The sequence below is a fragment of the Rhea pennata genome, chromosome 18 (assembly GCF_028389875.1).
Source record: "Rhea pennata isolate bPtePen1 chromosome 18, bPtePen1.pri, whole genome shotgun sequence".
NCBI lineage: Eukaryota > Metazoa > Chordata > Aves > Rheiformes > Rheidae > Rhea > Rhea pennata.
Window position 1 is genome coordinate 4,941,869 of NC_084680.1, and position 22,927 is coordinate 4,964,795.

At 51.2% G+C, this 22,927-nt stretch overlaps 1 protein-coding gene across 1 annotated transcript in view; it reads left to right on the plus strand.

Moving 5' to 3' along the window:
• LOC134148809 (collagen alpha-1(I) chain-like) overlaps positions 1–22,927 on the plus strand; it is a 114,983-nt gene that overhangs the window by 65,752 nt on the left and 26,304 nt on the right. Inside the window, exons 8-26 of the mRNA XM_062591304.1 lie at positions 57–101; positions 1,644–1,763; positions 7,372–7,410; positions 7,543–7,596; positions 8,558–8,611; positions 12,020–12,127; positions 13,516–13,569; positions 14,803–14,856; positions 15,014–15,058; positions 15,298–15,351; positions 16,203–16,247; positions 16,666–16,719; positions 16,823–16,867; positions 17,335–17,388; positions 17,956–18,000; positions 19,086–19,139; positions 20,188–20,232; positions 20,397–20,450; positions 20,965–21,072. Of these exons, the coding sequence (XP_062447288.1) occupies positions 57–101; positions 1,644–1,763; positions 7,372–7,410; positions 7,543–7,596; positions 8,558–8,611; positions 12,020–12,127; positions 13,516–13,569; positions 14,803–14,856; positions 15,014–15,058; positions 15,298–15,351; positions 16,203–16,247; positions 16,666–16,719; positions 16,823–16,867; positions 17,335–17,388; positions 17,956–18,000; positions 19,086–19,139; positions 20,188–20,232; positions 20,397–20,450; positions 20,965–21,072 (1,131 nt within the window). The remainder of the gene's footprint in view (positions 1–56; positions 102–1,643; positions 1,764–7,371; positions 7,411–7,542; positions 7,597–8,557; positions 8,612–12,019; positions 12,128–13,515; positions 13,570–14,802; positions 14,857–15,013; positions 15,059–15,297; positions 15,352–16,202; positions 16,248–16,665; positions 16,720–16,822; positions 16,868–17,334; positions 17,389–17,955; positions 18,001–19,085; positions 19,140–20,187; positions 20,233–20,396; positions 20,451–20,964; positions 21,073–22,927) is intronic.

Here is a 22,927-nt window from a genome sequence, read left to right on the forward strand (position 1 = left end):
GAATTGGGGGGGGCAAGCAGAAATGAGTGATGCAGCTCTCGCTCTTTGCCTTTCAGGGTTGTCCAGGGAGACGTGGACCAATGGGGCCCAAAGGAGACAAAGTGAGTATCCTGGAAAACGGGCAAGGTTACGAGACGTGGCTTAGGATCCGGGGCAAATGCAACTGACGTTCTTTTTTGCTGTCTGGTGGCCCCTTAATGTGCATTTGGAAGAAGTGAAAACTATTTTTATTGGATAGTTTAAGCCCAGGCTTGTGACTGAGGTAACCCTCTGGACGAACTCCTCCACTCTGAGCCACTTAATGACTTTGCAGAGGGAGTCACCAGTGCTCTATCTTTGGGGCAGTGGAGCAGGAAAATAAAGCTGTTTCCCTCAGGTCACCTGGAGGGATGCTGACAGACCAAGTACCTACATGTCCCAAATTCCAGTATTGTGGCTCTATCCTCCAGCTTGGGTAGCCTTTGACTGCCTAAAGCAGGAATTCCTGTGCTCAGGAATTGCTTCGACATTTTGCTTCAGGTAGCCTTTCCTCCTCCCTTTGGAGGCCTCCAGCCTTTGGAGAAGGCTGCGTGGGATTTTCTGGAAAGAATGACAAAAATTTACCCAACTGCAAATGCTCATCACCAGAGACCAGAGTGTAATGCTGAGGAGGGAGGAAGAGTTTGATGTTTTAACACTGCGTCATGTGGTATGTGCATTTGAGTCACAGAGCCCCACATGAAGGAGAGAGGATGGGCATATGTCCTCCTGCACTGACTTTGTCTCATCCAAAGGCCATGCTGCTGCTGGGAGCCTTCCTGCTTTAAAACTCTACACACACTATTTTTCACAGCTCCACTTATTATCTTGACTGCGTGCTGCATTGCCCATCCTGACTTTAAATAAGCTATGTCCTTTTTCGGGGGGAAGGGAAGAGCCAGGGGAGTGCCTGGACTGCGACCAGCGGGAGTGCAGATGGCTGGTGGGTTCTCAGATGTGTTAAACCTTTGGCTGATCCAGAGCAGAGCTGATGGGGATTTTAGTGCTGGAAGCCCCAGGGCCCTGCTTAAATCATGCCAAAAGATGCAAGATTGTCTGCTGAAGGAAGGGACGTTATCACCAGCACACTGTCAGGTGCGCTGCGATACTGTGGATTAGTTGGTCAGATAGAGCTGTGTGATGGTAACACACAGCGTTGTTGTAGTTCCTTGGCAAGACTTTCCAGTGGTAGAGCACTAGGCTGGTGTTGGGTTTTTCTGGCTCTGCTATTGACTTCTTAGCAAGTACTGATGTTTCCCTCTGACTCTCTTTCCCTATCAGTAGCCTCCTATTAACCTCATTTCTACAGACGTTTCCATCTTATCCAAACTGTACAGAAGCAAATTGCTGGTACTGCCAAGTCATGCTGTCTCCTTGCGTGTATGCTTCAATACCTGTGGCATGTACATGGGTCTGGGCACATGCATGTGTGTGTTAAGCTCATTGTTTTTTTTTCCCAGGTGTCAGGGTTACTTAGGATCTGGACTGAACTTAGGAATTTTTAATAGGCCTAGACCTAGGCTTCCAACAGAGTTTGCCTTGAATCAGAGCTGTGTCCAGCCTTGCATGTCTGTGTTGTCTCAAAAACTCAAGCTAGTTTTAAGAACCTGCTCATGTCTTTCTAGGGGTACCCTGGAGCCATGGGACAGACAGGCCCCCCAGGTGACCCAGGCCCTCCAGGCATCCCCGGTGTCCCAACCGTCGTTCTCTGGAGGAACTCCAAGGAAGACTGGCTAACGTTCATGGTGAGTGACCACTGTGCAGGAGCAAAGGGAACAGGACTGAGCCCTCTTTTCCTGGCCCGCTGTGAGGAACTGGGCCGTGAGAGAGGAGAGAGACAGGGAGAGGCCATCTGGATGAAAACCACATAGGGGAAGAGGGAGGATGCCAAGAAGAAACATGCTCCTTGCTAGGAACAGCTCCAGTGGAAGCTGTCTGTGCATAAAATGGGCTCAGGATGCCTTTTATAGGAATTTATACCTTTTCCTTTGTGTTGCATGCTACTGTGCATGGCATTAGGAAAGATATATCAAAGGCCTTTGATATTTTAATGCTTTTTCGAGCCACATCTCATTGCCTGCTGGCTGCAATGGGCCATGTCTGCCCCAGAGATGCATGGTGTTGAAAGGTCATAAGCCCTTTTCCAGTGCTGAGTCTCTGTCCTGGGAAAATGTTCACCTCTCAATTACAGTTGCAGCCTGACTTAAAGACTATCCTTACTAGTCTCAGTAGCAAATACCACCTTAGAGGCCTGGAATAAGGAGTTTATTGAAGTGTATCGGGATCTTGTTCAGATTGATGACAAAGCCAGAAGGCACAAGTCACACACCCTAATAGCTGTGGTCACAGAGAAATCCCTCTTTTTACCTGTAACTGATTGGAAAATCTTGGTACCAATGTTGCACACACATCTGTTACCTCCCAAGGGAGATTCATACCAAGCCTGTGTAGGGTCTAACAGCCCAAAGAAGATCCAAGCCAGGCGAAAAGCAGCCCCATTCCTGCTCTGTGAAACGGGTTACAAAGCATTACTCCTATTTTCCACCATGTGCCAGTTCTCCACCTTGCCCCAGCTGTGCGACCTGTGGCTCCGGCTGGCAGGGTTTGTTCCCATCAGGCTTCTTGCTCAGATGAAATAGTGGCTCTTCCACTGCCAACAGATCTCTGCTGCTTCAGGGAGCGCAAGGGACAGGGGCAGAGCAGGAATGTTTCATCTACCACGTAGCTGGCTGAAGACACCATGCATAAGGATTTTGATTACATTTGGTTTGTGCTTAACTTGTGCAAGCTACAAAATAACTACTCCTGAATTTACCTTTACGTGGTGGTTAAGAAATCATTGCTACTCTAGTTAATGGGAAGAGAGCATTAATCTGTTCCTAAATGCAGCAGGTGGAAGCAAGCAAAGGAAAAAGGTTCTTGTTTCTGTTCCTCCATGGTGCACAGTGACTCCTGATCACTGCAAAGACCCGTATAGGTAGATCTAGAGTTTCTGGCACCTGGGCAGCAGAGTGCCTGCTGTGGTTGAGCTTAAACTTAAACTCCCTTGTGAGCTGTGACTGAGACTGTCGGGGCAATATCAGAGGACATTAGTTTTCTAATGGTCTTAGGCACTTTAAAAAAAATGGGCTCACGTTCCCCAAAGCAGGAATATTCTCTGTATTATGGGTAGAGCCCATTAGGGCTGGTGCGAGAGGCCAGAGTTCAGCTCTGTGGATCTTTAAAAGCTTACACCGTGACCCTGGGCGAGACAATTCCCTTCTGATTTTCAACTCCTTCCTTTGTGAATGGTGTGTGTGGGGGGCAGGAGTGGTGGCACTTCTCTGCTCCAGGGCAAATGCCTTCAATGCTGGCAAGATGATACAGTGAGGGGGATCTGACTTGTGTTTAGTCCCTTGAAGCATCAAGTGTCTGGTCTGATCTGTCATGGCTGTGCTCTGGTAACAGATGGGTTAAACAGCTGCCCAAATTCCTGCATGCTTGGGAAGCTGTTGGTGCCTGGGCTACACCAGGGTGATGCTCTTGACTTATAGACGTCGATAAGTTGCAGCCATGTTTGGGGAAGCCAAACGTGGAGAACTGCTTGTTCCCCTGAGCTGTGGTCTCAGCCCCATGTGTCAGGCCTGGCATCCCTGGGAGTTCATGTACCGGCACTTGGCCCAGTACTTTTGGCACTGGGCACTCAAAGAGCTTGTTCTGCTGTTGGGCCTGTAGCTGTAAAAGTTGGGTAAAGTTAGTGGCAGTGTTTGCTTGGAAGTGGGCCGTGGGTTGTGTTACAGGGAGTGCAAAGCAGTTTTGTATCCAGCTCCAGGCCCTGTGTTTTGTTAATCTTTGTCAAGATAGCACAGGAATAAAAAGTGATGTGCTGGCTGGAGCGAGGGTGGTAGGGCTGTCTGCTTGTGGAGCCATCTACAAGATACCAGGGCACTTGGAGAGGGCTTGCAGAAGTCGTGAGCTTTGGACAATGCTGCTCTTACGAGACAAACGCTTGTGATCTCGGGGACATCCTTGGACCACTGAGCTTTGTAGTAGGCTCAGCCTCTTGAAATGCAAGTCAGAGGAGCAAACTCTCAGGCCAATGTGGCATGAAAGATGTGGGAAGCCGGGGACGTCCAGGAACCGCTCCAAAGAGTTACAGCTGCCAGGACGCTGAATTCTCTCTCCTGCCTCCTTTCCAGTGAAACAAGCCTTACTGCTCAAGGGAATGGAGCAAAACTCAAGCTCCTGTCCTGTGTTTTTGTTCACGGAAGGTTGACAGGCGCTGGGTTTGCCAAGAAGCTGCCTAGTCTAACTCTAGAGGAACAGGAAGCATCAGAGAGCAGGAGCTGCCCAGGGAATCATTATCTTAAATTCAGGCTGTATTTACTTAAGTAGCTGTTGAAGTCCCAGAAGCCTTGGAAAGAGGAAGGAGAATTGCAACTCCTGGAGTAGTTAGGGAGCTTAAACATCTCTGGCACTAGAATCTTTTTTTTATTATTATTATTTTTAATCTCTTCTCCTAACTTTAAAGGCAAGAGGTCAAGATGGAAAATGAAAGCTGGTAACTGTAGAACAAAAGAAAATATTGCTTCATGCAAAGAGTAGCTAACCTTTAGGGACTTACCACCACTGAAAGGTCGGCACCTAATGCAGCTCTCTAACTGCTTTGATTTCTGATCGTACTAATGTGTGCTAGCTGCCCCATGGCATGGCATGGGGAGGTAAGCAAAGCTCGTGCTTGGGAGCATAGCCTACTTCCTGGGAAGATGTCAGAAGGGTTTTCTCTCTCCCAGTCTTGTGCTGGAGTTTCACAGGACAGATCCCATACAGGAGTCAGAGATCCCATCTTCTGTCCCCTCTGTTTACTTATCTCTACATCCATCGCTCTGCTGACCAAAGCTGCTGTAAGGAACGTGTGGACTGTTTCCTGCTTAAATTAGAGAAAGCTATTAATTTCCATGCCCTTCTCTTGGCATCTGGTGCTCTGAAGTGAAAGTTCATGTCTCCTGTGGGTTATTTTATGCTTTTAAAATGTTAGTTTCTTTTTTTGAAGCCCAGTGAAATAATATCCTGCCCCAAGTGAACCTGAGTTCATTGATTCACAAGAAGAGGCAAGAGCATTGGCCTCCAGCCCCCCAAAAGTTTTTTATGAGCAGTTTTTTGAGGAAAATGAGAACTGTCTGTATGAGGGGAGCCACGGCCTGGCCCTGGCCAACCGGCAAGAACCGTGCACATTTGCTCACATTAATCAATTTGGGATAAACTTGAAAGGAACCAAGATGCCTAGTGCAGCATTAGAGCTAGTTAAATGTATACATCTATCATCTGTCCCAAGAGCTCCACTTATTACTAGAAATGTTTCCATATGTTGAAAGGTCTGTGTTTATTTTTGTTAATGAGTTCCTTGGCTTTTTCCATTCTTTCTCTTCTGATATCAGAGGACTGATCTTTAGAGGGGGACAGGAGAGGTTTCCCAAAGGCCCAAGCCCAAAGCTGGTAAAGACCTTGCTGAGCACATGGGAATTTTGTTCTTCTAATTGCTTCTTTTGGGGCAAAGGTAGGAATTTTAGCCTTTGATGTGAGCCAGAGTTTGGAGGAGCTGTCTGAACCATATGTCTGGCCTCACCGTGAGCTGGTGTGGAGTGAAAACGAGGGAGGAGAAGGGAACACGCATTTTGGCTCCTGAGCATCTGTGACTTGTGCTGCTGGAGGAATACAAGGGTAACTGGTAGCCTGGAGATGCACCAGTATGTTTTCTGGTCATCCCTCACTGCCCAAAACTTGGAGAAAACTGACTTGGGAATGGCTATGCCATGAAATTTTAAGACCTTTATGCTAGGTTAAAAATAGTATGGGCTTAGCTACTCCTGTGGCTTGCAAGTTTTTTTTTTCCTTTGTGGTCATCTGGTCTTCTGATGTGGAGGTACCTAAAAGATTTGACTTCTCAGGGCAGCGAGGAGAAAGTCTGCCTGGCCACCACTGCCAAGGGGGGTCTCCACATTTGGGGTTTCAAATGGTGATGTGATCTCTGGCAAACTGCTATGTCAAAACATCTGGGTTTGATGGATCATCCCATCAAACATGGGATAAACTTGATGTTTTCATAACAAGTTACGCAAACTCTCAGTTTAGAAACTCATAAATTACATTATTGAGAAGCTTGATTCTCTTGGTGGGAGAAACCTATGTGTTTGTCTGACTGGCTGGGTTAAGGGTGGACGTGGCTCTTGGAAGAAGAAGAACCCAGTATAACCATTTCCTTTAACCTATGTGTTTAACTATCGGCACTGTGCTCAGTGCGGTAGAGGGAGACAGCAAAGGCTGTGCAGAGAAGAGTGTTCTGTAGCAGAAGCAGATTTATTTTTATTTGACTAATTTGGTTTCCTCCCCCGTGGCAAGGAAGGAAAAGCGAGCCCTTGAGGACTGAGTGCTCGGAGAACAGGGGGAGAATGCCATGCCAGCTGGGAAACGTGGGAGGTCTGGAGAGACGCAGCAGAATATCCAAACATGCTCTGGCTGTACATTATTTTTAAAAACAGTATTCCCAGGTGGCCCAATGGATGGGCTGTGCTGCAGGACTGGAGGAGGAAGACAACCTTGACTTTTGCCCTTGGCGTCTGCAGGCTGCATAAGAGCTGTAACCCACCCTGAGTTATATAGTGCTGTTTATCTGCTGAAAGCCTGATTTTTCTATTTTAACCCTGCACCGATTTATAGCTCTCATCCAAAGAGAATAACTCCAGGAGCATTAAGCATGCAACTGATCACCACATCTGGCTTGAGGACTCACCAGAATCTTTGGTTTGTCCTATCTGCAATTGCCCCGTAGCAGCGAGCTCCCAAACTGAGCATTCAAGGCTGAGCTGTACCTGCTGCCACCTTACTGCTGCTGCCCTTCCCACCACTTCTTTGCAAATCTCTGCAGGTGCCTTGGACCTTGCGATTCACATTCCCTGGGGAGACACATGCACCATGGGTAGCTCTGCTTGCTGCGAGTCCTGCGTCACTGCAGTGGCGAAGGAGTCTGTCCTTTGAATTTGGTGGTCCTGTAAATGGCAGCCAGCAGTTACAGGTCTCATGGCTTTCCTCAGGGTTTCCTGGCCCCAGGGCTGCTCAGGGCTTATCTTTGAGGTGAGAAACAGCCTGTCCCCTGTGAAACACCGTGAAAGCTTTGCTGCCAGATGGCAGCAAACATGCAGTGGCCGACCAAAAGGCGTGTATACACCTAGTATAAAAAAGATCGGGTAAATAGGAGGAATAGTATGTAGCTGTGTCTTCCTAAGCAACAGAAAAAAGACTTTGAAGACAGCAAAAAAGGGTGTGTCTCTATTGGAATCTTTTTTGACATTTTCCTTTTCTCCCTTCTCTTTTCAGCAAACATCCTTTTACCAGCTTCTGTATGCAGGCTGGCCGGTGAGTATGGGCTGTTAAGTAAGTTTCTGTGGTTTGCTTTTTGTTCTGCTTGGTCAACTGGATTTTCCTCTTTCCAAGCTTTGTGACAGTGAGATCTGTTTTACCAGCCCTTCCTCCTTTTCTTTAATCTAGAGACAGCCCGGACCTGCTGGGCCACCAGGACATCCGGGGAAGCCAGGAGTACCTGTAAGTAAGAGACACTCTGGTGTGCCCTCTCTGGCGCAGTTCCTGCTTTCCTTGGGAAGCTGTCTGAGTTAATGTCTCAAGCTGCTTCAGCAGTCCTGGGTTCCTTGATTGTTTCTGATGTGCTCTAATTAAAGGCCTTGGGATTGGGTTTCAAAGAAGCCTAATGATTTACTTGTCTGCATTCCACTGAAAATCAAATGATGTTTGATATCTAACTCTCTTTGGCAAAACTCAGCCTCAATCCTCTCTCCACCAGACTCTTTCAGTAGAACAGTGCTGGTTTATGTTCACAGAGGATCAGGTTCCTAATATTGGTCTAGTGTGTGGCCGGTTGTTTAAGTGCAATATAAATCCATTCATAGATGCCCAAAAGCAAGCCAACAAAGAGCTAGTATGATATTTATGTAGGATCCAACACCAGCTTGGTGAGTCTGCGATTCCATGCCCTGTGGTGCCTCTTCAAGCAACTCTCAGGGTTTCTGTTTGATGCTGATGTCCCTGGCAGGTTTGTGCATGTTGAACTGTGGTAGAAACAGAGCAGGGAGCAGGGCTGTGAAAAAGGTGGTGGTACAAGACAAAAGAAATGAAGACAAAACTACAGGAAAGACCCTTTACTTTCTGGTCTCCCTTAGGGCATTAAAGCAGTGGAGAACCAGATTTTCTCCTGCCTACCTGGAGACACTTAAATCTGCCCTTGCCATATATTCTGCGAAGTCAATGTGACCAGGGCAGTCTTGGTGAAGCCACAGGACGCTCTGATGCAAATCGTGCTGCTCTGCAGCCTCCACCGGCCGCTTCCAAGGCTGCCTTTGTGCATTGTTCGTTGTTCTCCCTGTAACAGTATCTGGAAGCAAGGCTGCAAGGACCGAGCTTCTTTCAGTGCGACAAATTCTGCAACGTGATCTGGGCTGGCTGAGGGGGATGGCGACCATTTGGTGATTTGATCCTTGTTTGTGTGCAGGGGCCTTCCGGATATCCAGGGGAGCCAGGTGAAAAAGGGCAGCTGGGGTACATGGTAAGTGCATCCTGCTTGTGTTATTGGTCTTGGGGATGTTGGCGGAAGTTCCCAGCTGCAGGACACTACGAGGATGTGGGGTATGGAGCTTAGCCATGCAGAACACCCTGTTTGGAGAGGTATTGAGTATGCCTTCCACACCCTCCTTGGGATCTTAGAGGCTAGTTCCACCTTAGATAACAGCTGGGAGCTCTGGATGAAGGATAATAGTAAAAATAAGGTTTACTCCTGATTTGGAACCTCTGCAGGGAAGCATTTGCCTGGTTTGAAGGTTCATGTGCAGTATCAGAGAGAAGATGTCCCAGACTTCTCCCTGGGGTTGGCTCTTCCTATGAGAGGGCTTGTATGGGCTAGGGTTGACCAGGTCAATGTTGCAGCTCCTAGGCCCTCTGCCAAATGGGTGAGTGACTGCTCAACAAAGTCCGTTTGGGTGCTGGTTTTTGCTTTGTGTCTTCTGACACCCTTCTGGGTGGACGAGCTGGGGTCGGGGTGGTCCCAAAGGCGCACTGTCCTTTTGTCTGCACATCACGTTCTGGAAACCATCAACTTCCTTCACTTAAACTGTAGCTGAAGAATTATGTGAATCTCCATATTCACATAATTATGTGGCTCTTCCCTCTTCCTGTGCTTTGCCGAGGGGCGCTGCCATACAGCCCAGCTGTCTCCTGGGACCGAGCAAGCACAGTTGGGTAAGGGGTGTGGATGCCCCTCCAGTGAAAGGAGAGTGGATGGCCAAATCTCTGAGCCTCACTGGAGCTTTCCATTCACTCTCCCACCAGCACTTATCAGTACCCAGCCCTCGTGGGAAGAGCTGGAGTATCCCAAATTAAATACCATCTCATCAGAGCTGATTTGCAAGTGTTCCCTCGAACGCCCGCCTGCCTCTCTTGCTCTGAGGCCTATTTCTCCTGGCTGCTGCACCCCTGCTCAGGAGGGATGGCAGCACCCCTTGCTGCTGCTCCTCATTTCTCTGCTCAGTTTTGTTCCTTCAGCACTCTCGTGCTTCCTGTCCTGTGCAGCATCTCTTCCTGGTGTCCTCAGCCGTCTTGATCCCCTCTGCTTCCTTTCAGCAATGACCTTCCTTCTTCCCTGACATCTTCTTTGTCCTCAGGTCTTCCTCTCCCAAAAGTGGCATGGCTTTTCTTCTCCCTTGAGAAGAGGAGCATCCTCTAGCCTGGATGTGTTGAGGATGGAGGAACAGGACACAGTGGCCTGTGGATACAGATGACCTTATGGAGAGGGTCATCCCATCAGAGCTTTCTGAACTGAATCTTAGCATTGCCCATGCTGTGCCCTTTCCAAGGTGGTGGTGCCTCAGTCATCCTGTCTGCCCACCCAGAGGCATCCAGGTTACAGTGTGGAGGTGTTGCAGAGCTTTCCTGGCTCCCACAGGGCACCTGCTGGTGGGCCTTAATAGCGAGAGGAGCAGCTCCTGGGCTTGCATGGGTCAAAGCTGAAGGAGGACTTAGGCTGCAAAGTGCAATCCTTGCTGTGGGGAGGTTTCAAGAGGCATGGGGCAGGTATGCCAAAGTCCCTTGGCCTGACTCGAGCGTCCTTCCTCGGTCAGACGAGAGTCAGGGTAGTGTTTTACCAGCTGCCGACATCTGGAAGCTGACACAGGCTGTGTTCAGCTAGTTGAGTATAAACATTGGGGTCTGTTGATGTAGCTTAATCAAAAGGTACCAAAGTTATTCTCTGTCTTCACATAAACAGGATCTACGAGTGGAGTCGGTGGTTCATGGAGGGATTAGTGCAGAAATGAAAAGGAGCATATTTTGTCTCCTCTCCTTGGATACATCTGTGAGCCTGATGTGCTCGCTCCGGAGGCTGCATTTCACAGCAGCTGCTGGCGCGGGGCGGCTCTGACCCCCGTGCCGCGCCGCTGGCCACGAGCTGGGGTCTTGGCCACCACCTGGTGCTAGTGTCACCCTTTGTAGCTCTTTCTGGCTCCTCTCCCGGGCCCGCTGTGATTGCAGGGGTGTTGCTGGTGTCCGCCGGCAGTTGAACTCGATGGCGTTCACCTCTCAGCACCAGGGCTTGAGCTTTATTTTGGGCTCAGCTTCTTTATCGTCCACTGACCAACCCTGCCCGGAGGATCTGGGGATCAAATGGGGCTTGGGAGAAGGCCAGGAGTCTCCTGCTCCTTCTGTGCTGCTCCAGGCCTGAGCAGAACAGCCCCAGATCAGGGCTCCTGGGCTGCAGTACTAATATGCCACAAAAAATCTGCGATGAACTCTGCTATTCTTGACCAGCGCAGGCTGGTTTTGGTGACTTGTTTGGTTAAGATTCGCGTCTCTGCTCGAGCTTGGCCCCAGAGGCTTTGCAGCCTGCTCCGGCAAGCATCCGTCCGTTCCCTGCCCTCGAGGTGCAGCTCCTCCTTGCCGCCGTCCCCTCCTGGCTACGCACGCAGGCGGCGGCTGGCACACCGCTGTCTGCGCTAGCTCCGTGCGGGCTGCCAAGCCGCTCTTCGTTAAAATTCCCCCAAACAAGCTTTGTTATTTGCAAAACTGGACTCTTCATTTGAAAAAAAAAAAGAAGAAAAGATTGGAGCCACTGCTTTTTCCAGCACTTCCTTCAAACTCTTACATTTTAATCTAAAACAAAGTCTAGATTTGGCAGTGACAAGACATTCCAAAAGTTTTGAGAAAGCTGGGCACTCAAACCAATTTGAAGGGAAATGTTTTGTTTGTTCCAGACTGATTTTAAATACCCTTAAATCAGAATTGCCAGTGGGCTAAGGAAAACAAAAACAAAACAAAACAAAAAAAAAAAGCCCTTGCCCCTAGGCTTTAGCTAGCAGCAAGCAGTTCAGAGGGTCTGCTGAGGTTCTTGCACATGAGCACGGATCAGAGATGACTTCAAGTTCAAGCAACAGAGCTGAGAAACAGATGCACAAAGCTTTCATGTGACCTATTCCTGATGTATTTCTCATTCTCCGACTTCCAGTTTGCTTCTTGTTATAGGGCTGTTGATTTTGACTTTCTGTAATTTGAGTTTAGAGGGAGTATGTAGTTCTGTGTGATTAACACTTTCACTCATCAATGCCTAGATGCAGGTGGAAGTGGTGAAAGGTGTCCTGGAGCAGTGCTGTGCAAAGTTTGTCCCTCTGCCAGCTGTGCTTGTGTCTTTGCAAAGCGCTTGATGATTGCCAGGCAGGATTGCTATAAAACAAGAGGCAGGCAGAGCTCAGCGTTTGGTTTATAAGTTTCATAACAGCTTGGACTTTTTGCTAACCTTTCTGCAGCTCTGGGAGTTTCTTGATTTCTTCGTGTTTCTTCGTTTTCCCCATCATCAGTGTTTATGGTGGGAATAAAATGCTTGCTTGTTCCGTTTCTTCTACTTGCGTACAAACCTGAGTCGCAGGGTGTTGCTCTGATTTGTTTTCACTCTCAGTTTTGCTCTCTGCAGGGAGAACCTGGACTTCAGGGCCTGCCAGGACGTGTGGGTTATCCCGGAGCAGATGGGTTTCCCGGGCTGGACGGCAAGCCTGGGCCGTCGGGGCTCCCGGGAAAGCAGGTGAGACGAGAGCAAGGGCTGCGACCTCGGCTTAGTGCTGTGGGAAGCTACAGCCAACCGAAATCACAGTCCCGGAGCCGTACCCACACCCAGAAGGAGGAGATGAGGGGATGGAGACACAGCAAGCTCCTGCTTCACTATCCCAGGCCTCTTCCCAGCACATCCTTCTCCCCAGAAAACCTCCCTTGCCTTTTCCTCCAGACCTTGCTAATACTCTGCTCCAGCTGTGTTAAAGAAAGATGCTCGCAGGGCAGCGGTCCAGAGACTTTTTGCCCTGGCTGACAATAAAGAGATGAAAAAGCAAGGTTGCTGCTGCTTCTGTTCATTTGCCTCTTTTAGCTTAAATAATCCCCCTAAGCCTACAAATTGTGAACGCTGTTAGGTGGAGCTTCAGGTGTTCCTGCATAAATGCCTCAAGGTTCATGTTTCCCCGGAGAAAGGGCTGTAAAATGCTACAGATGTGCATAGGTGCAGCTACCGGCCCTGGAATAACCTGTACTCTGCAAAATCCTTCACTCTGACAGGACTGAGCACTAGTGTTGGATTTTGGGTATTTGAATTACCCAGTTGCTTTTATAGGAGGAAATAAGTGTGTGTGTGTGGGGAGGAATAGTGAGAGTGATCATGGATTCCCCCAGATAGCTTGTCAGCTTTTGGTGTGACTATCCCTTCCCTTTTCCGTGCCCATGCCTGAAATGGGCCGGGAGACTGGGAATTTTGAGGGAGGTGGTAGGGAAATGCAGCAAATTACAGGGCTGCAGAAAGCTGGCACCGGCTCCCTGCCCTCCGCAGGGAAGCAGAGGTGGGTTGGGTGCTGTCTCGGTTTAAGAATGGTCTGATGCTGGAAGGCGTAAGGCTGGTTTTCAGCAGGTGAAATGAGTGTTGCTTGGTGAAAGCCCAGAGGCTGTTGGAGGGAAGGGCGGATGGTGGATGGTGGATACGTGAGGCAAAAAGCCAAGTAAAAAAGCAACTGGGAAAGCGCCTTTAGAGTGGCCTTGGGCAGCTACCAGAGAATTTGGGGGCAGAAAGTTTGCTGGAAAGAGGCTGAGAAAAAAGCTGGAAATGTGTCTTCCCCGTTGCTGGCCCAGGAGGCCAAGGGTGCCGGCAGACCTTGTCCGTGTTGTGTGCAGCCCCCCAGGCAGCAATCCCTGGGGGATACACACTAAGTGCTCAGGCTGAACGCTTTCTCGGGATGCTTTTCCAGAACATCGGGAGTCTCGAGCGGGGCGGCTGTGGGCAGAGGGAGAGGCCCCCTAAGCGCTGGGGAGGTGGGAGGTGAGGCTGGATCCAGGCCCACCCCGCGGTGGCCTGGTCCTAGGGCAGCAGCACGGGGCAGAGGTGCTGGACAGCCCTGAGCACCTTGTCCACTCCTCCCTCCTCCTCCACAGGGCCTGCAGGGATTTAAAGGTGACCAAGGGCCAGCTGGAGAGAAGGGTGAAGAGGTAAGCTGGCGGTGGTCTCTCTTGCTCTGCGACTTGGTGCTGGGGGAAGGATTCACTGATGGCTAAAACCTGCCGTTGCCCCACTGCCTCGCACGTTCGTTCTCCCCAGGAGACGGCTGTGAACAGCTCCCTGGGCTGCAAGGTGCTGCAGCCCTGCTCCCTCCCATTGCTCTCGCGCCCCTTGTGCCAGCGGGTGCTGTGGGTGTAAAGCCTGCCCAGACATGGGTGGGGGGAGTCTGCCAGCACTTAGCGATTTCGAGAGAGCTGTACATTTTTCTTTTTCTTTTTTCTCATTTCACTCTGTCTTGCTTTTCAAGCGTAAGAGCTTTTGCTTAATGGATTAACTGGTCCTGTACCAGCAGGGCCCTCTGACCAGTACCCACGTCCCTACCCAGCTGGTGGGCAGCAGGACAGACAAGTGCCAACCTGCAGCTGCATTCCCGTGTGGGGTACCCTGCTGTCACATCTAGCGATGTGTGATCCCAGCTCACGGACTCCATTGAGCAGGAACACCCCGGCAGCTGCTGCCTATGTAAGGCATGTTGCGCTCAGAGCTGCTCTTTCAGTGCAGGGTTTTCAAGGATGTTAGCATAAAACCTCTGCAATCCCTCATCTGGCTGCTATTGCAGTGGATATGTCAGCCAGGATATAAAATGTCCATAAGAAAGCAAATGCTAGTGGTTTCTGTTGCTTTATTATTTCCTCAGCCCTTTTAAGCCAAAAGAGTTGCCTACAATTTTTAGTTGTCCAAGAGATTTTTGCCCTGAGTGCCTATGAGGTGTAATCAGACAGGGGTATCTAAATCTCTGGGCCATTTCAACAGAGTTTCTTCCTTTTGAAACAGAAATTGCATGTGGTTTTTCAGTTATCTTTTCTAGCCTGTATTTTGCCCTGGCCTATGAAGGACATCATCTTACCATCTAGCAGGAGAGTCTCTTGCCCTCGGACTTGACCTCTCTGCACTTGTGCACTAAGCTGTTGATAGCTAATGAAATAGGAAGTGTTGCACTACTTGTGCAGGCTTGTGAACATTTTTATTTTATTTTATTTTATTTATGCCCCACAGCTGCTGTGCATGACCGTGCTAGGGGGGCTTTTCCTTCTGGGGCTGCCTCAGTTGGCACAGACTTGAGCCTGTCCCATGGCACAAACAGTCCTTTGAGTCACATCAGCTGTGTTCAAATCACTGATGCTCCACTTGTGGCTCATATGTCTCTGTTGCTCCTGTTTCAGGGGTTCTTGGGTGACCCTGGACCAGCTGGGGAGAAAGGAGAGAAGGGAGCAAAGGTGAGTGTGTCTTTCCTGCCTCTCTGCAGCCTTGCCTGGGGTGGCCAGGGGATGTCCACTTTCCCTGCTGTGTCCTCTCTGATCAACTCCTGCTGCTCGGGCTGGTCTCCTACGGGTCTCTTCCCCAGCTGTTCAGGCCTGCTCTTTGCTTTTCCAGGGAATGAAAGGAGAAAATGGTCCTCCAGGTCCTGCTGGGGTTCACGTAAGTTGATAGAAAAGCATCGTGCATCTTCTTTGATGTGCTGCGATTGCACCTTCCCTTTCTCCATGGACCCTTGTCACCCCTTTGCTAGGTCATGCAGAAGTGCTGCTGTAACTGCTCCTGGCTGCTTTCCAGCCGTGGAGAAGGCAGGAGCAGCCTGCACTGGGGGAGAAGGAGAAGTGGGGATGGCCCATGTTCAATTCCTGGCTCTAGCACCTCACTCTGGGTTTCTGTCCTAGGGAACGTCAGGTCTGAAGGGTGCCACTGGCTTCCAGGGCCCCATGGGCCCCGAGGTGAGTGCTTGTGCTGTGTCTGTGCCGCGAGTCCTCCCCAAAGAGAGGCATGGAGGGGAGCTCCCTCCACATCTCCCGGTGCCTGCTGCCTCCCACCCAAAGGATGTGGCCATGGGCGGGAGGAGCTGGGTTTTGCAGGGCAGTGGCACTGCTCTGGGGTTATCCTCTTCCAAAATCTCTACTGTTTTTTCTAGAGAGCTGGGAAATAGCCTGAACTACATCTTCATGATCCTTTTGTATTTTGCCTCTGTGTATCTGTCCTAGAGGAGGCTTTTACCCAGGAGAAGTTGCCTGTGAGCATTGAGGCATGTTCCTCTCTGCTCCAGGGGAGCCTTCCCTCCCCTTAGACCTCTGCAGCATGGATTTCTACACCTGAGCTAATTCTCTTGGCTGGGGCTAAAGACAAATGAGCCCTCTCAGAGCACATTGCCTTGTGATGTTTTAGGTGACCACCTTCAGATGAGATGAAGCCCAGGCTAGCAGCACCTGATTTTTTTCCACACAGCTCTCAGCATGCTAATAGCTTAACTACTGCCAAGTCTTTGGGAAGCATCCTAGCTCGGCCCGGTTTTGCAGAGGGTTTAAAAGGAAAATCAAAGTGCTTTCACTGTGGTTAATGGGAGCATATTCCAACATGAAGAGAGTGCAAGAGGAAAGGACTTGCTTGGGGCTCTGCCATGTAGCAGTGGGAGCCACCTCTGGGTCAGGGGATAACAGGTCCTTAGAAGGGACCTCAGATACCGTAATGTGCAGAAAAAGGGGAATTTAGGATGTGAAGACTAGGAGGAGAGAATCAAGCAAAGTAGGCTAGAAAAATGACATTTGTCTCATGTCTCTCTCTGGTTCTCCAGGGGGAAGGTGGCTCAGTGGGTCCCCCAGGCCCTGCTGGCCCCGTGGTAAGTTATGGCTTTACCATGCAAAATGGCTGCTCTAACGAGGTGGGGGGGGGGGTCGCATGTCACGCCAGGGCCCACGCTGGCCAGCGGGTTGCCTGGCCAGCTTCGTTGCTTGTGCCGATTTAAGCCTGAAAGCACGCATCTGCTTAAAACACAGCCTTGCAGTAGGGGAAGAAAGCTGCAAAAAGAGAAACTGTTGTTGAAAGTGAGCAAAGATCCCCCCCAACATCCCAGCTGACATGGGGCCACCTCCGTGGGGAGCTCCTGGCCTCCTCCCTCTGCATGAGATGGCTCAGGGGGCTCCCAGGACCCCAGCAGAGCAGCCTTGCCCTCCCCTCCGCGCTCCCTGCCGTGGGCAGTGGCAGTGCAGGGAACTGAAGGAACATCTTCAGAGCTGAGCACCGCTGTTGCCTTGCAGGGAGAGCCAGGCCAGCCGGGATCGGTGGGGTGCCAAGGAGTCAACGGCTCGCAGGTGGGTCTATGCTAGCAGCACCCCGCTCCTACTGTTCATTCGGGACGTTTCCTGCCCGCGTGGCCGCTGCGTTCACCGCGTCTTTGCTCTGCTCTCTCCTTAGGGAGAAATGGGCCCTACTGGCTTGCCAGGACCCCGAGGCCCCAAGGTACGTTGTTAGCATCTTGCTCCAAGCAGACCGTGCCGCAATCGGTTGAATTGGGAGGGCTCAATGCCAGAGCCGTGCCCCAGAGACCTGGCATGGTGGGTGCCAACACTGCAGCATTGCTGGGAGAAGGGAGGGGAAATTAAACCTGTAACCCCGTGCTCCAAAACACTGAGGTGAGGTGAGGGTGCAACAGGAGAAGACAAACCTCTCTCAATGAGGCATGAAGGAGTGGTGAGGCAGTCCCCTTGTGCCTCCCAGCCTGGCCCACCCGCAGGAACCAGGAGGATGCCCCACCTCCTAAATATTCACGGGCAGGATTTCTCCCCTTCCTCTGCAAAGTAGCATTTCCAAAGAAAACGATGTTCCTTTGGAAGATCTATAGTGGGATTTACAAACCATGGGTTTTACAGTGTGCTTGCATTGATTTAATTGTAGTTACAAGTTTTCATCCCACCCTGTTTTTGTAGGGACCACAGGGCTTGCAGGGGAGACGTGGACCCCCTGGCCTGAGGGGCACACAGGTAAATGATGCTTCAGGTATTGTGCTGGCTCAGAGCCCATGGTGTTTCCAAGGTCCTGGGTGCAGATCCCCATTTGTGTGACCTTCTTAGCTCTGGCAAAGGAGCTGCTGAAACTTGTCCCATTGCACCTTCTTGAAGACCTTGACTCTGCAAGTCTCTATGGCTGTCTCAAGGAGTGGTGGGAATGCATGAGATGGCCTGTGACCTCGTGACAGGCTGCTGAGCAGAGCCGGATGCTCTGGGCAAGATTCAGCTGACAAAATACAGGGGTGGCTGGTGCATGGGTGTCTGCATCTGCCCCAGCCACCTTTGGCTCTGTGTGTTGTCACACAGATGTAGCCCCTGTAACCCACGGGGTCTTGTGGCATGACCCATCAACTCATCGAGTCCATGTCTCAGATAACTGTACTCTAAATGTGCCCATTTCAAGCTGAGGGACACTAGATGTGTGCCCTGAGCTGCAGAGCCCGTGTCCTAGGCTGGGTGATGTCCACCTACTCCTCTGCAGCACTGCCACTCCCTCTTCCTCCAAATTCCTGACTCCTCTGCTTTTCTCATCCACTGCAGGGTGCAACTGGGATAGAAGGATCCTCTGGTCCAAAAGGAGGCATTGTAAGAGCTTATTTATCTAAGTGCTGCTAAACCCTTCTCCTCATCTGACTCCTGACATCCTTCCTCTCCTGCAAGTGCAGTTACTTGCATGCTGTAGGCTAAGCCCCTTGCTCTAGTATCTCATATCTTCATCCCTGAAAGGAGCAAAATGTTTCCTACCATCTTCTGCTTTGACTGGGTGAACTCCAGCTGCCTATGCTCCCTTAGGCTATGCTGGGAGCAGGGTCTTCTCTTTGGAAGCTCAGCTTGATCTCTGGTGGGGATGAAATGCAGACTCAAGGGCTTCCCTGCCAGGAGACCTCCATCCATTGGGTGTCTATCCAGAGAGGATGGAGTAAAGTGTCCCTGCTGCTGGTTTTGAGGAAGAGACAGGCTCTGTTTGCAGTAGACCTTGCAAAATAGGCCTGGATGGATTTGGCAGCCCCAGGGGACAGGAGATGTCTGGGCTGTCTGGCCTGCTGGAGAGAAGAGCCAGTGGATATTACTGGGTTGCTGCAGGACATCCTGTCTGATGGAAACTGTCCCACTGAAATGGCAGTTCTCAGTGCTGATCCCCCTCCACTTCATAACCCTCTAGAGGCCAAAAGGAGGAAAAGAAGTTTATATATATATAACTAAAAGAAGTTATATATATATGTGTGTGTGTGTGTGTGTGTATATATATATATATATAAGTATTTTTTAAAAAAGAAAGAAAAACAGTTTTGAGCCTACAAAGGGAGAAGAGCAGAGATCTGGATGATGTCCCTCAGCCAAGGGCTAATCTAGTTTATATGAAAGGGTGGGGAGTGGGGTAGTGATGCCATGTAGTGTCTCGGTTTGCAGCCCAGCCTCATGGCTATGGTTTAGAAGAGCCTGCTCCATGGCTTCTGGCCTTGCCCAGCCACGGCCTGGCATCAGACCATGTCCCTCTGTCTCTCTTCCTTGCTACCTCACTCAAAGGCTCCTCTCCTGCCATGCAGTTGCAGAAATGGTCATACAGGAGCGGGTGTCTGCATGCCTGGGGGTTTAAGTGCAGGAGCAGTTGAGCAGAGATCAAACTGACGGCAATGTGGCACTGGCTAATTGAGGCAGTTGTGTTGCAGGGAGCAGATGGTGCCCCCGGGCTGCGAGGCCAGCCGGGACAGGAAGGTCCTGGGGTAAGTCTGCACGAAGCCATGAGAGTGGGTGGCCTGGTGGGGAGGAGCCCTGTGTGCCATGTCTTTCACCTCATAGTACCCCAAGGGAATACTGCAGGAACCCGTGTGCTCCCCAGCCACTCGGAGCACCCCGCAGCGTTTGTGCCACCCCGCCGTGCATGGGCTGTGGGGAGGAACGGCTTCTGCTCTCTCGGCAGCAGAGGAGATGGGATCTGCTCAGCTCCCTGTGCCTTCGGCACTGCTGCATCCCATCCGTGGTGAGAAGGTGCTGCTGGGGGACAGAGCGCTCTGTCCTTGCCTGCTTCTCTAAACCACCCCCATTGCATGGTGGATACAGGGCTGGAGACCCTACAGCCTATAGCTGCTGTTACAGCTATGCATGTCACTTCCAGCCCAGGTGACACGAGCTCCCCAAATCCCCAAACCCCATTGTGTCCCTGTAGCTGTACTTGTCTCCAAAGCTCTGCAGCTTTGAGAAGGGCCATCTGACTCTGCTGGTTCCCGGGAGTCTTATTTTTCAAATTGATTTTCTAGCAGAGATGCCAACATCCCAGTTCTGTCAGCACCTCCCATCCTTGGTGCACAATTAGGTGTAGTTTTCCCAAGCAGTTTGGGTGCTGAGCTGCCATTTCCAAAGGGTAATGGGCCCTGGGGACAGCCAGACCTGTATCTCTTAATCCTGCCGGATGAGCACAGTCCCTATCAGCATCCTGCCTTGTAACTGCTCAGGTTGCACTTCTGGATCGTGCTCAGATGATGTCTTGGTGCTAGATGGTCCCGTGGTACATTTGCTTCTTGTGTGTTCGCACCCTGATGTGCAGAGCTGAAAAACAGATACTTGTGAGAGAGGCAGGGCTAAAGCACCTGGTCCCTCTGTGGGGTAAATCCTGGCCACGGGTCACAGCAGTGACTCTACAGAATTAAACAGGTCATCCTATATTTACATTAATATTCCTGTCCCTTTAGCATGGGAGGTCTGTAGGTCTCTGTGAGTGAACATGTTGTTTTGCTCTGTCTTTTAACTTGCATTTTATGTCTCTCCTCGAAGGGATTCATTGGCCTGCCAGGTTCGAAGGGCATCCAGGGAGAGCGGGTGAGTGATGGTGCCTGTGGCACACAAGCCATTTCGGGGGCTCAGGAGTGCAGGAAAGCTGCATTAGAGCAGCCTAGACCATCAGGAAAGGCTTCAAGCTTCATGGCCTTTACTGTGTTTGGACATGGTGACAGTCAAATAGGTAATCCTTACTGCTCTTACAGGGTTGTGAAGGTCCAAGTGGAGCTAAAGGAGACCTGGGAACCAAAGGAGACAAGGTATAATGTACCCAGGTGCTGACTTTGAAGGGGGGATTCCTCTAGCTGCTGTCTTCTCTTTTGCTGTTCAAATACATCATTTCTCCAGCCGGTGTATGTTGGTTGGATGAGCTGTGGTGGAAACTGAAGAGTTAGTTAAGACACAGAAGCGTTTGCCTTTTGCAGCATAGAAAAAAAGTATAGTTCAGACTGTACCTGCTCACACCACGCTTGTGCCCCCTCAGCCACCCTGTTTCTGCCCTTTCCTGCTCTGTCTCGGTTTTGCTGTTTAAGAAAATTATACTGCTCTGCTCTTGACTCAGGAGGGATGTTCTTGCAGGTGGGGTGTTCGGTGGTGACCAAGAGCGACCTAATGCCCCATGCAAAGACGCAGCACAGCGCATGATGGGCCATGCGGAGAGGGAGCTGCTGCCCAGGCGGGTGGGGAGCTGAGCCAGCGTCCCCAGCACCAGTTGTCCCTTGTGTTTGAGGTTCCCACAAGCCCTCCTGCAACATGCTGTTTTGTTCTTTGTAGGGTACACATGGCCCCCAAGGAGCAAAAGGGCTTCCAGGAATCCGTGGTCAAATTGGTTTGCCAGGCTTTCCGGGCCCCCGAGGAGCGGCTGGGCCCCAGGGACCAGAGGTGAGGCAGGGTGCCGTGGGAGGAGGTGTCCTGCGAGGGGACGTGCGTGTGCTCTGTCACATGATGAGGTGGGTGGTGTGGGGAAGGGATGGTTCTGAGGGGGCTGCAGGGAGCGTGGGTGTTGCTGCCCCACCGTCCCCGCCACGATCTGTCCTCTTTGTGCTGCCCGGTCCTCCGAGAGAGGCTGTGCTGCTGCCCTGGCAGCTGGGAGCATGCAGCCAACACGCGGTGTGCCGAGTCCTCCTTAACTTCCTTCTTCATCACATCCGACTCCTGGGGCTTACTGTGCTTTTCCCTTTTTGCATCGATTCCTGTAGAAGCCCACATTGGGACTTCAGCTTCTTAGTGGCCGAGTGGACCTCCAGCCCTGCTAAGGTGGGCAGGGGGGAAGTTGCTAAGGTTAAAAAAAAGAAAAGCCCCTGCTCCTGCCCTGCAGGACCAGCGGGGACTAAAAGCATCTCCAGGAAGGAAGAGGTGGGAACGCAATGATGTGATTCGATCAGGATCCTACAGAGCCTGATCCTGCACTGGGATAAACCAGGGGTCAGTGTGCCGAGCAGAGGGTGCAGAAGTGCTGCGGAGGTGTCACCTAGTTTCCCCCTCTGCTCCTTTCCCCTGCACTGCTCTCTGTCCCCATTCCCTGCACCCCACTCCCCTCCCCAGTGCCTGCCCTCTCCCTACTACGTAATCCAGGGTCCCATCCTGTAGCCCCTAATGCCATGGGCCTCTCCGCTGCCCCGCGCTGCCTCTCCCTCCTCCTGCGGGCTGAAAGCGTTGGCCTCTCCCCAGCCAAAAGTCCATCTCACCAGCTCTTCTTCAGCCGGCTGTGCTGGTATTTCCGTGCGCCCAGTCCATCCGTCGCTGGCCGTGGGAGCTCGTGCGGGGTAAGGGAGCCCTCTAACGGCATCTGTCTCCATGCTGCACGTGTGCTGCTGCTGCTGTGTTTTGCAACACCTGCAAACGTTGCTTGGCCCCAGCGAACTTCCTCACGATGAATCCCTACCTCTGCTCTAAGCTGTCTGTCCTCGGAGAAGCACGGAAAGGACTTTGCAAGCTGCTTCCCTCCTAATCCATGGAGCAGATGTTCGTAGAAACTGAAGGGATGAGTGCATCCTGTGGCAACCTACTGCTCAGGTTGCGCCTTCCTGCAGGGAGGCTCACAGCAGAGCCTGAGGGCCTTCTCCGGAGAGGCGAGGCTCAGCGTAGCAAACACCCGCTCTATCAGCAAAGCAGCTTTGGTGTCACCTGGCAGGGCAAGGAGGAGGGCCAGGCTCTTCAGGGCCACAGGCGCAGCGTCGTGGGTACCCTCAGAGCCACCGCACTTTGCACCAGCGGAGCGTTCTGGCCCCGCTGCTGCGGTTTCCCCTGGCCACTGCCCCCACCAGTGACTCAAAATCAGCTGGTGGGTTCAGTGGTGCAGTGAGAGGGTGGCTTCGGTCAGGTGCTGTGCCAAAGAGGAGACGCGTGGTTGGATTTCCAGCACAGGTGAGGGCAGCTCTCCGTGGTTGTTGCTGCCCTAATGTTCTTGCAGGGCTCACACTGAGTCTCTGCTTCAGAGCAGCGCTGTTCACTGCTTTGCAGGTATTTTGAGACTGCAGGGCTTAAAAAAATTGCTCTTTTGCACTGATCTTCTGAGACTCCTACTGGGCGCTCTGCCTCCTGGAGCTTTTGCTGACAATTACAGAGGATTGCAGTTGCTCAGCCAGCTCAGGACTGGCACCTGCTGCCCTGCTGTCCTGTTCCTGATCAGTTATGCTGCCTGACTGCTACCCTCCTTGCTCCTGAGATCCAAATGGGGCAATGCTCAAAGAGACTCAGAAAACAGGCACAATTTTTTAGAGTGCTTTTTCTGTGG